Genomic DNA, 13,203 nt, shown 5'->3' on the forward strand with positions numbered 1-13,203 from the left:
CCAAATAACATTATATCAAATTCTCTGAATTATGGTGAAATCCTTAGTGAAATAGATTACAGTTGCCTTTCACATTCTAATGTGAGTTAAGCTCCAATTATTAAACTATGACATGACAAATTGCTTTACCATTCTAATAATGAAGATGTCTTTGAAGAATAAATGGAACAGAGTTATTTTCCTTTAGCAAATTATGCTTTCTGCTTAAACTCCTTGTCACTGACATCGAAAACATGTGTAGATGACATGAGATGTGGGTCAATATAGGGTACTTTGGATGAAATAACATTTGAATTCATTTGTTTATGTTATTTAATAACAGTTATCAGGCACAAGTTAGTTAATCAAACAAAAACTATTAAATGTGTTGCACCTTATCAAGCAACAGGTGGCTTCATAGACAGTTGTCTGAGAGCAAAATATCATTCTCAGTGTCAGAAATTTGTATTTTTACTATATTCATATCTTAAAAGAAACCCTTTATGTCAGATATTTTCACTTGAGGCGTTGTAAAAAACTCAAAGATAGATTAATTTGATCAACAAAGAAATTTGATAAAGTACTATGTCAAAGTTTTTGTTCGATTAACTCATTGTCCACATTGGTACGTTCTGTCGTTAAGTTGTTAATGATTATTAGTAATTAATCTAAAGGAATCTACAGTAAAACAGTAATGATATACATACAACAATCAGTATCACATATTTCATACACCAATATATATTACTCTATAGTTACAAGCACTGCACTGTCCTTAAACCAGTCTATCAAATGTAATGATTTTAACAAATTTCAAAATCATTTTTGCAATGTTGAGAACCAAAAAATCAATTAACCATAGAATTTTTCAATAATGTGCTTAGAATTACCTGAATTTATGTAAAATTTTAAAGTTAAAAGTAGTCTAGGCACTCTTAATAAAAATAGTAGATTTAGAAGAAAATTATTGAGAATTGTCAGTAAAATACTAAGTACTAATATATTCATTATAATGTTAAGTATATAATTCTAGACAATGAGTGATATATTGGTATATGAAACCTGATATAAAACTGTAGTGATGTCAACTGGACATATACATTAGTAATATTAGGTAGAGAATGTTGGACAGCTATATAATTAGTGAGGTCTATTCAGTACTCTAACTAGCAATGACTATAGCACATTATTACTTGCCTGATTCCGTACTTGGACTAGGGGTAGATAATTCATGTAACGGCTCGTTGCTGGGGGCGCCTGGCGGTGACGGCCTCTCTCGTCCTAAGGGCCAATCACTCTGTTTTGATCCTATAGTAACAATGTCATAAATATGATCATCGAATGAAAAATTGGTACTACTAGATAGGTCATGTTTTATCTGCAATATCGATCAAAAATAATTTTCATCTACGAGGATAACATAAAAACAACATAAAAGGATGACAAATTTTTTTTCACATACAATTTCTTAAAATTCACAAAATTTAAAAGTTACTGCAAGAAAAATGTCTAGATTGAAAATTCTTAAAACATGCGAAATTGTAAAAATATATGAAAAAGTAACTAAAGTTTGGGTAACTAGTTATTAAATAAATGAACCAAAGTATCCAACTGAAATATAAAGCGGTGATAAAAGCAAGGATATACAATAAGCGTAGTGATATGTGGTGTATATGAAAGTAGTACCTGTTATATAATTATCATCGTGTAAACTTTTAGCATCTGATATCATGGATTGACAATATTCATCTCGTGATGTTAAGCTATCATGACTTCCATGGAATGGTGGAACCTAAAAAAAAAGTATGAAACAATCATGTTTAGGCAATTTTGACTGAAATCTTTTTGATGTAGAAAGTTATTAGTATCTAACGTAATTATAGAGGTAAATTAAGTTGAATACATTCAAAATGGACAATACTGGTTTTTTTTTTTCAGTTAATTACACATAAATCAATAGTTTTCCTTATCAGCGGACCAAATTATAAGCATAAACTATTTTTAACATATTTCAAATGTGGAATTATTACCGTTAAAAGCAGGCGAATTGAAAAAATGAAATGAATGGAGTTTTACGTCCTACTTTTCTGGTGGGCGAATTGAGATAACAACTTAAGTTAAAATATTTTTTATGATCAGGTTTTCCACTTACATCAGGTGTTAAGCTTGATTCGCTTTTATACAGTGCAGGTTCTCTATACCAATAATGTGTATGTGCTATTTCTAATACCATATAAGCACTGGCAGTGCCACCTAAACCGTGATTCTGGAATGTTTTTTCTAAACCATGAATGATAGCTTTTAACATGGCTAACATTCCTTTAAATACTTGACGAGAAACACACTGAAAAATATCAACGACTGGTTACTAAAGATTAGGAAACACTCAACCACTAATTTTTCTTTTCCTGTACATCATGTTTCAAAATAACCACAAAAAAGGCATCAACTTGTAGCAAAGGATGGAAAAAGAGTAGTAGTCATGTACAATGCAGAGATTTGATTAGATGTTATGCTGGCGAACACAGTCAATCATAGCCCCCAATTGAACAAAATTATTTACAGTCTTTTGAAGGCTCTGATTAGCTGTGTTCTCTAGAGTACAATACAATCTTCCGTAGTACAAGAAATGTTGGCAATTACAGTCAAGATATTAGTCGCTGTTTATAATAACTGGATATTCAGAATCGTGAAATCGTGAAAATTATTAAATCAACTTACCACATCATCAATATGAAGAGATTCATCAGTGACTTTTTTATCTAAATTTTTATTTAATCTACTAACAACAAAGTTACGATAGTTTTCATCCTCCATTAAGGTTTTAACACGTCCCATCTTTAACCAACTTGTACCTTGTCCTTCCATTACATTATTCACTACATCCTTTAGGAATTGCTGGTTTTCACTGCAATACGAAACATAATTTTATGGTATACTACTGATATACTACTGATACACTACTGATAATGATAATGTGAATTATTACAACGTTGAGTATCATAAAACTCAGGAGCTTGTTTCCATTAGTCAATGTTATCTCTACACCAAATGTTGAAAAGGATAATTTAAATATGATAGAAATTTTGTCTATTATATCATAAATGAACAGCTATGGTGAATATCAATTGACAAGAGACCATCTTTTTAAGGATTTGGAAGACAGTATAGAACTTCTCATTTCTGCATCATAATGGGTTAATGAAGGTACAGTCAAGTAACCTAATTTCGTGGAAACCTATTATTCGTGGATTTCCGGAAAGGATTAATAATTTACATGAGCGACCTTGCGCGACCTCCGCATTAGTTTGTTTTGATAAACATGGGTTTTCTGTACAATGTCAGCTAGTCGAATGAATCCAGTAGTTTCAAGCAAGGTAAAATGTATTAATGTATACTTTGACAAATACAAAATGGCGGATTTCACTTATTACCAAACGTCACCATTTTTCATTGGCGGAATTTCCTTATAATCCCAAGCAGTAATCGGAATTCCAAGTGTCGTCTGCTAGAATATATTCCAACGAATGAAGTCACGTGATCAACTAGCGGATTCCGTGTCAGCAGAAAATTTCTATGGAACACAAAGTGGACCATATTCTTATATTGTTTCAGTGACTTTTAGCAATAAATCACGCTACGTATCATATTTTGTCAGTCACTATTTTTTTTTTTTAAATCGTGGTTCTTTGAAGGAATTGTCACTAGTTATAATAAATTGATATTAAAGATAAATACTAAGAGAAGTTAATTATACCACCCGGTATCCATACAACGTGTTTTTCTAGAGTTATTTATAGATCAAACATTGTACACGAAAATAGGTGACGCATTCTGCCGCCTTTGCCGAGTTGGTTGCTCATGAAATATGGGTCAAAGTGAAGGATTCATAAAGAAAATCGAAATAAACCAATTTTAATTATTTTGTAGAATATCTGAGGAAACATCTAAGACATAATTTTTTTTTTCCGTTTTTATAACTTTGACGAAATTCGGTGTTGAATTCTTATATCCACGAAAATAGGTTACACCTCTGTATATAAAGTAGTTACCTATTAGAAGAACTTCTGGAATCAGTTGGTGATGGTTTAGGAGATGGTTCTTTTGGTTTCTTTCCTATTGACGACTGTTTGACTAAACCTGATTTCTCTACTGACGCCTTGCGATTTCCTAAGATACAAAATAATTCAATTTAAGTCATTATCCATCTAAAAACTTTGGCATAAAAGCTGAATATTTTGATCAATAAGAAGATCTTAAATGTGTATGTCAAACTCCGTAACATAAATGTGAAGTAATTGGTAAATCAAGAAGTATATAAGCTTACCTAAAGGAGTAAATGGTTTAGATTGAGGTTTATTTGAATTGTTACCACTGTTACCACTATTCTGTTTATTTCCTACAAATAAATATAACATCATAATGACATTAAATTACATAAGGGAATCTTTGTATGGTAGAGATATATAATGGGAAGCAATGCTAAACATCCCAGTCACATTAACCCTTTTCGCTTTCGTATGGCAAAATGAACTTCTTGGACATAAATACTCATATCTAAATAATCAAATTAAACAACAAGAAGTAACAATCCAAACTGGGAAACGAAACAAGAAATCTAAAATCAGAGTTTGTAAATACATTGGTAGAAGCATATGAACCTTTCATATGAGGAATCATAAATTTGGAGTATTTCATAATCATGAATAGTAGTATCAGGTGTCTAGAACACTAAGGTTCCCTGTCTTGAATAACAGTAAATATATAATACTTACCAAATAGTTCAGACATGGTATGAGTAGCTGATTGAGCCATATCTGTTAATTCATTACTAATAGTTGATATTATTGATGATGGTGAAGAGGACCTGTCTGACTCATGGTCACTGATATTCTACAATAAAAAAATCATTTAATCACTGAACAGAATTTAACCAGGAATATTATATCTTATAACCAGTAGTTAACCAAGAATCATGATCTGGAATTGTCTTAAACCGTTTACAATCAGGACTGTTCCTTCAAATTGTTCATTTTCTCAAAGGAAGCAACATTTTAAATTGATCTCTCAGGCATTGAGATTAAAGAAGAAAATCCTTATAATCTCAGATATAAGTTCCATTACCTTTAGGGATTTAAAGATTTTTGTAGAAAGGCAGTAACAAGAACATGTTTAATCCATCAAATGCACAATCAACAGCCATGTGAATGATTTGAAAATAATTTTACAACAATAATTCAATCATTTTCAACTTACTGGAACACGAAGATTTCCTTTAGTTGTTGAAGTACTGGAACTACTGGACACACTGCCTCGTTGAGCTCTCATCATGTTTGGATTGGGTGGAATCAATGCTAATAATGGTTTTGGTTTCTCATAAACATCAAATGCAGAATTGGTACTCTTTGTAAAGGAAGGTAATTTAGGACTCCTTGGAGCTTCTGAAGGTCCTGGACTATCCACAGTAAAATTTTCATTTCTAAATTAATAAATGTGAGAACAAAATCATAAAATTTTAGTAGAATTTCTATCCAATGCAGAAACAGAAATCACTGGGAGAAAATAAACGTAAGGATACCAAACATATAATCAAAATACTGTATTCTGATGATAATAACAGTGAATCCACTCTGAAATACAATCAAGAGTTTTCAGTTAACAATTCTACATCAACAGGCAGTTGAATTGGGCACATTAAAAAGAATGAAACAAACAACCATTCTTTACAAGGAGAATAATTGAAGTTCACAGGGATCCTTTCTACAAGCTGGACCTTGGCATTACCTTTTGGCATTGATCTTTTCCAAATTTCTCAGTTTACAAAAGAAAAGACTTGATAAACTTACCGACTAGGAGTAACAGATGTGGCAGTAACATTACCAGAATCATAGCGAAATATATGACCATCAGCATCCTCCTGTAAAATAACAAAATTAAATTTCAGTATTCCTGTAACCATTCAGAGACTTTGAGGTGTACAGAACTGCACCCAACAGAATTTTTATATCCTTTGATTATCTCATCTGGTATTACTGACACAGAGCTGTAACTAGTAATACTGGTGGTAGATGTTGAATTCAAGATTGAGTACTATGACTCTCTCAATAGACAGACATATTTTTATTCCATTGGATTTCAGATTACAAAAATTAAGGAAATCCCAACCATTGTCTCATTGATTCTATTCCAGAATTGAAAACAATACATGTGAACAATAGCTGATGTATTCATCTTTGATAGGCACAAGCTAATAGGATTCAATTGCTAAAATAAACACTTATTCTCATAGAAGAGAACAGCTTGACTTTTAAAGATGTTTTCTTTGTACCTCTAAATCCTTGTCCTCTCTCTCTGATCGTGGAATGTTATCACTATAAGTTGGACTGGAAGATGCTGAAGAACTCACATCACTATCTTCAGGAAGTGATAGAGCTGAGTCACTGTTAGTAGCATTAACATCAGGTACATGCAGTTTATCAGGTGGTGTAAAAACTTTCGATTCATCTACAGCCAAGATCTGATTTTCTGGTATAAAGGCAGCTATAAGTGTATAAGGATAGAAGGTTAGACCATGCATTATGCAAGTAGATAATTTATTATTTAACTAATCATGCAAGATTATTAAAAAAAAACCTTCTATAAATTTCTTCTGAATGTTTGATGAAGTTCATGAAATTAAAGTTAGTGTATTAAAGGTCATGCATTATTAATCAAACCAGTCAGCTTTATCCATAATCGTTAATTTAATCAAGCAAGTAGATATTATTTCAACGGTTGGTTATTTTAATAGCTATTAACCTTAATCCATATCAACTCAATAGCAAAGTTATCAATTATTCATGCACATGACCAGTCAAATACTGTGATCAAATTGGAAAAAATCAAAACAAGCAAATATTACCTGGTGTTTCGCCATCTATTTCACTATTAACCATATCAGTTACAAAATCACTTAATGATGAATAAGATGAACTAGTACTTTCAGCTCCCTCACTATCACTTCCACTCTCATCTACAAAATCATCAAAATCAAATACATTTCAAAGTTCACAAGTGATTCCTATATTTCACTGGACTTCACCAGTATTCCTCTTAAAAATGAAAGATGGTAGATGAAGATTTTTACTAGATTATCAACTTGTGGGTATGATCTAACGTTTATCTGCATATTTGTACACAAAAATGTCATGTCATACTTATGAAAAGCTAGTCTAATGTTTATCAGAAATGCTGGATTTGACAAGTGGATTCTGGCAAATAAATGATAAAATTGGCAGTAATAAATAGGACAAAAAAACCTACCTGTTGGTATTTCATCACTCAAGACATCAGAGACAGAATTTAATGCTGCACTAAGACTAGAATTTGGGTCATAAACATGGAATTCTACTGACTGTAGTTGATGAGCATACCATTTTGGTTTATCACCGATTAGTGAGGGGTCATATACTCCTGTATGCACTCGTAAATACACTAAATTCTGAGGACTTAATGACCATTCTGCATAGTATTCAACAGCCTGAATTAAAAAATTTATGATCAACTCAGTTTTTTTTCCTCAAATGCTTCTTATTTTGTTGTACTTTCCAACTAGCTTTAGAAATAAGACTCAACTAAGGTTCATGTTGTGCCTGCACAGATAGGTCAGTTTTATGATAAGCTTATAATATTTTCACAGAGTCATTTCCTTAGAAATTCCAATCAAAAGAATCTGTACTGGAGATCTAGGGAGTTTGAAAGTCTATGTATTTGTGTTGTGCGCAAGTAAATATTGATTAAATTGTTTTTAAGACACTAACCTGTGTTCTGGCAAGACGAACTGAAAAATGTGTTCTAACTTGACGAGATTTAAGAAAACTGTACAACTGAAAGGCCACTACTGGTCGGGGATACAAACGTAATGTGCGCGTATGTTCACAGAAATTCCCTAAGATATTGCTTGAGTTGAAAAATCGAATCTGAAAAAGAAATACCGGTATATGAAATTGTTCAGTTAAAATTAGAATGAGAATCAATTAATTCGTACTTGATTGGAAATCTGCAATAATTTCAAATTTTAACTGATTTGATGTCAGATTAAGTAGACTTGGGTATTTTCATGTAGTTTGGAAAAAAAAATTGACAAAGAGCCACTCTCTGAACTTAAATTTCAATCAAATTTTCTTGAATTGTGTGATTTTATGCAAACTTGCAGATTTCATTAAGTTTACTTAAATTCCATACAATAAATTATTGAAATATTTCACCACAATTTAACAATACAATAAGGACTGTATAAATTCCACTTATTCAACAGATTTCAAATCAATAAACTTTTTATTACCATCAAATATCTACGGTGGTTCTCTTAATGGATGAATAAATAAACAATGAAATTTCTCACATGGAACAATAAAATAAACATTTAATTACACAATTTGAAATTGTTAGGAAAGCAATTAAGGATGGCAATCATCAGGGAGGCAATTTCCTTATGAATAATGCAACTACTCCAAAAATAACATAATTACTTGAAAATTGTAACATATCTATAGAATTGTTAATTAGATATAAATGCTACATCTAGTGTTCTATATATAGAATAATAAGTCTGAATAGCGTAATTTCAATCCATTAAACTCCCACTATGTCCTGCTATACAGACAACAAATTATTACAACCCATAGAAATGTGACATTTATGACAATAATTGAATACAAGTTCATTTGAAAATATCTGTCTAACACATTTCTGATAAAATTGAAATTCTAACTGGCCATGTCTGTGCAATAATTGAATACAAGTCCATTTGAAAATATCTGTCTGACACATTTCTGATAAAATTGAAATTCTAACTGGCCATGTCTGTGCAATAACTTACAAATCATTAGGAACTCTTTCAAGTTTCATGAGAATCTGTTTAACTCTGTATATATACTGCAGATATATATTTTAAACATGTTCAAGTAAATGGAAGCATGACAGACATGGGTGTTAACATTAAGATCCACAATGAGATTTTGAAAAAGGGAATGTTATCAAGACTGGTTGGTTGATCTGATGGTATTCTTGACTAATTATGATGATAGTTCCTGTAAGTGTTTTGGAATCAGACAAAAAAAGCGAAAAGAACTCACCATGGCTACTCTGGTTGCTACATCCACTGAATCAACATCATTACCATAAATCAACGGGTTGAAGCCAGTCTGAGAAGAAAAACTTTCTCTTCGTTGCCATATCTCAGCATTCTGAGCCAAGGCATCAAGATTTTTAATAGGCTGTGGAGTCATGCTCATGCTGGCTAATGCCTGTAAGTTAATTGGTTAGCTAGGGTTAATGCTCTAAAAATCCCAGTCACCAAACGTATAATAAGAAACAGAAGAGAAATAAAGAAAGTGCTATAAAACCAAGGATATCCCCTATTTTCTTTATCATTTCAACCACACTGAAATCATATCCATTAAAACCAAATGAAATTCCGAAATAAACATGATCAGTTCTCTTCATTTTCTAATCAAAAGTGAAATCAGGTGTTTCAAAAGAATATTAAGTACCCTGCCATGTTACTCAAAACAATATAGAGTTCTAGGTTTTATATAAAACTCCCATGTTTCTTTGCCATCAACCATGAATAAAGTAACATAACATAAAGAAAATAATTATTGTATAAACAAACATCTCTAAGTAATTTCTCTCAAAAAATCATCAAGTCATAGTCAATTTATCTTGCATCAGAACAGAATTGATTGAAAAATGTATAAAAGTGGAAAATATTCAAAACTAAAATTTTAAGTAATATATGACCAGTAAAAAATTAGAGATTTGTTAGGTCATTTAGGTTATGGTGCACCATTATTTTTACAAAAAATGACAGAACATAAATGCTAAAACCAATTAGTTCTCATTATTGTCAATTGTTTGTGAGATAAAAACAAAAGAACTTGTGAAAGGAATAAAACAATAAATTATTTCAGTTTGGTTTTAGTTTTTATTGTTTAACTACAATGCTTCGTTATTTCTGGAAATAACCATATTTCAAACCTGTTTTCTCTTTTTTAATCATTTCCAGGAATTCGATAATTTTTATTGGCCGTTTCTTTTATAATTCTTTCAGAGCTCTGATTTAATAATGTTTTCTGTTTGTGCTAAAAGCCATAAGAATTGATAGAATTATATTCATTAAAATTTATAGTTATTTCTTTTAGACGAAAATCTATTATTATTGATTTGACCTCATCTGACCTTGTAACCATAGCAACCTTCTGTATCCTATCAATTACTATTATAATTTATATCATTACATAGTTATCATAAACATTTCATGAATTAATTCATTTATCACCAGCTTAGATATTCATCTTATTATAGAAATGGAAATTGCCGAAAGATTTGTCACCTGCTAAGATATCATTATAGTGAGCCAAAGCCAGGGTAGTTCAAAGATATGTCTAAAACCAGTTTAAATTTAACAAATTTAGCCAAGCAGTTGTCTATTCTGGGAAAGAGTGAGGAAGGGGATGCAAAAGGTTTTCAAAAACACCAGCTTTGACTTATATTTTTAAGATAGGTGTAATTGACTTATGTGATAAATTTATATTTCATGGAAAGTTTGAACTGTGAAATGATGCATCCATTAAGTAATCTAAACCCATTTATAAAAGTCTTAAGGGCGTTGACTGGACTATTTCATGGAATCATTATATGAAAAACTGATTTCTTGCGCGTTTTATGAAGATTTCAGGTCCTTCCCTTGACAGCCCTTCAAACAAGTCATGAAAATTGGACATTTCAAACCTTCAACATAAGTTTAAAAAAAGATGAATGTATAAATCTCAGAAGACAATTATAATGCGAAGAATCTAATGTTTTGTTTTTATCATTTTTGTTAATTCATTTTGTTGGTAACCATGGAAATGTAAAAAATTTAAGCGAAAAAGGAAAAAATTGTCAAGGAACAACACTAATGGGAATTTTCTAAAAACATTAACATTATCCTCTTCCTTATGGAATAAGCTTTCTAATAAGACCAAGATTCTCTACTTCACATAATAAACGGCTAAATCATCGTATGTCATCCAGGGCAGATTTTTGTACTCAATTGAACTTCAGCGAAAAATAACCAGATCGATTGTGTTTATTTTTTTCTATATTGCTTACATATGAAGTAATAATAATTCTCTGCATTCTGAACAGGAAAGTAATTAATTAATTAACCGTTGTGAAGAGCGACAGTGCAATCATCTACAGATGTCACTGTCACGTTTTATTATTATCCGACCATAAACACAGCGTCACATGACCTCAGGGAATTCCCTTTATTGACAAATACTGCTTGAGATATATTTTTTTAGTATTTTGATTCAGTATACCATTCTGTGGCATTTTGTTTGGTTTATTATTGGTTTCTACAGCTACACTAACCCAGTTCATTAAAAACTGTGTCCCAATGAAGGAAATTACTATGCTTTTGTTCAAGTCCAAATCCCTTGTTCAGAGTCTTGCCATGTGCAAAGACGTAAATTGATTGGGAATGTCTTTGCGCTTCTATAAACAACTTTTACTAAATCGCTATCTCTCAGGGTACCAAAAGATGCAGGTTTGAAAAACTTTCACAAGCGCATTTTTTCTTTATATTTGTGAATACAACAGAGCAACAGGCCCGTTCATGACATGATTTTTTTCTCGAACGCTAGCCCAGGCAACGCCCTTAATTAAAGTTATTTGAGTGTGAAAATCAGGTTAAGCAATTTTAGCATATCACAGTATGAGGCTGATGAAATATATTTAAAATTTATTCAATATGGAATACATAATGAGTTTAATGAAGATCTAATAAAACTGCAAATTAAACATTTTAAGCTAATAAATAAAAAGAGAGTTAAAGAGAGTTGACAAATGCAGTTGCAGAATGGCATCAAGGGTTTGAAAAGTTAGGAAATGATAATTTGTATGCACTATATATAATAGGAATTCGAAACGAATATCAAATATTACTTAAATGTTATGCAATTACAACACAGTCTGTTTTTGAGCTTCACATATGAAATATTGTATTAACTAACAAGCAATTGTGTCTGGTACAATGACATTATTCTGTGGTTAGAAGGTGTATTTAGACACTGTAGAAATATCAATGCCTCAGTATTGACTAGTAAATTAATCCTTTATAATTATTAAATCATGCTCTATATCACATAATATACATTCCACTGCAAATATAACAGAATTCAATAGAAAACTAATTTAAAATCTTAAAGGCAAAGTTAAGGGTGTAAGATGTGTTACCATCTTTTAAAGTGACATGCTATCAACTTTACTTTCTTCCAAACGTTATTGTGATATTGTGTCATTGTATGAATGTTTCAAGATGTTTTAAGTTAAGAAATAAGGCAAGCAAGAATGTATAGAAATAGAGTTAAGAGCATTAGAATTTTGTAAAGGCTAATACCACTATTAAAATAAATTGCTATCAACTATTTTTTATTAAGGAATTTAAGGAGCTTAATGATTAAATTAGTTAAATCTGATATAAGCTAGACTTTAAAGGCATGACTGAGAGCATAAGAATGGGTATCATTTCTACAGAGATTTAAGGTAAAATATGAATACAGCTATGAAAGCTATGATTATTTTTAATATTTTTAGTGTTGCCTAATATCATAAACCTACTGATTAGAATTATCAGAATAAAATTTGATTAAATATGGTGTAATAAGTTGTTTAATCTAACCACTCACCAATTAATCAGTTAGTAAAAGATTATATTCAAAGGTTAGTAGAAAAGCTTAGCCAACATGGCAATTTTTAAACAATCAGCCATTCAGTCCAGTCATATTACAGCATATTGGCTGTGCAAATGCACATTTAACGAAGATTTACAGCAAAACTAGCCATTGCACAGTGCCGTTTACTAACTTCGTCAATCCAAATTAGCTTTGTTAGATATTTTTGTCAATGTCAAGATGAGTGAACCTGATATCTAAATTGAACAAATGACCTGTTTGACATAGAAAATAGTCAAACCCGATATCTAAATTGACTTAATGACCTGTTTGACATAGAAAATATCCAATCAATAGCCTGATGGTATTGACATATTGATTGACTGACTAATGGCTGAATGATGTCAATTAGTCAATTTAATTAATTAATAATCAATTACTATTCTAGTAATGATCTACAAACATAAAAATAATATGTTAACATGTTTATGAATATATTAACACGCCATTGGCATGTATGTTT

The 13,203-nt window shown here is 31.0% G+C and overlaps 1 protein-coding gene across 1 annotated transcript in view; it reads right to left on the reverse strand.

Annotated features, from left to right (window-relative positions):
* The window catches only part of LOTGIDRAFT_103875 (hypothetical protein), a gene marked incomplete at both ends in the record, with an annotated part of 41,551 nt that overhangs the window by 14,323 nt on the left and 14,025 nt on the right, over positions 1 to 13,203 (reverse strand). Inside the window, 12 exons of the mRNA XM_009053494.1 lie at positions 2,092 to 2,323; positions 2,701 to 2,887; positions 4,032 to 4,138; positions 4,263 to 4,353; positions 4,751 to 4,872; positions 5,236 to 5,434; positions 5,959 to 5,987; positions 6,308 to 6,519; positions 6,881 to 6,991; positions 7,282 to 7,498; positions 7,779 to 7,937; positions 9,096 to 9,266. Coding sequence (XP_009051742.1) covers positions 2,092 to 2,323; positions 2,701 to 2,887; positions 4,032 to 4,138; positions 4,263 to 4,353; positions 4,751 to 4,872; positions 5,236 to 5,434; positions 5,959 to 5,987; positions 6,308 to 6,519; positions 6,881 to 6,991; positions 7,282 to 7,498; positions 7,779 to 7,937; positions 9,096 to 9,266 — 1,837 coding nt within the window. The remainder of the gene's footprint in view (positions 1 to 2,091; positions 2,324 to 2,700; positions 2,888 to 4,031; positions 4,139 to 4,262; positions 4,354 to 4,750; positions 4,873 to 5,235; positions 5,435 to 5,958; positions 5,988 to 6,307; positions 6,520 to 6,880; positions 6,992 to 7,281; positions 7,499 to 7,778; positions 7,938 to 9,095; positions 9,267 to 13,203) is intronic.

Source organism: Lottia gigantea, assembly GCF_000327385.1.
Source record: "Lottia gigantea unplaced genomic scaffold LOTGIsca_2, whole genome shotgun sequence".
Lineage (NCBI taxonomy): Eukaryota > Metazoa > Mollusca > Gastropoda > Lottiidae > Lottia > Lottia gigantea.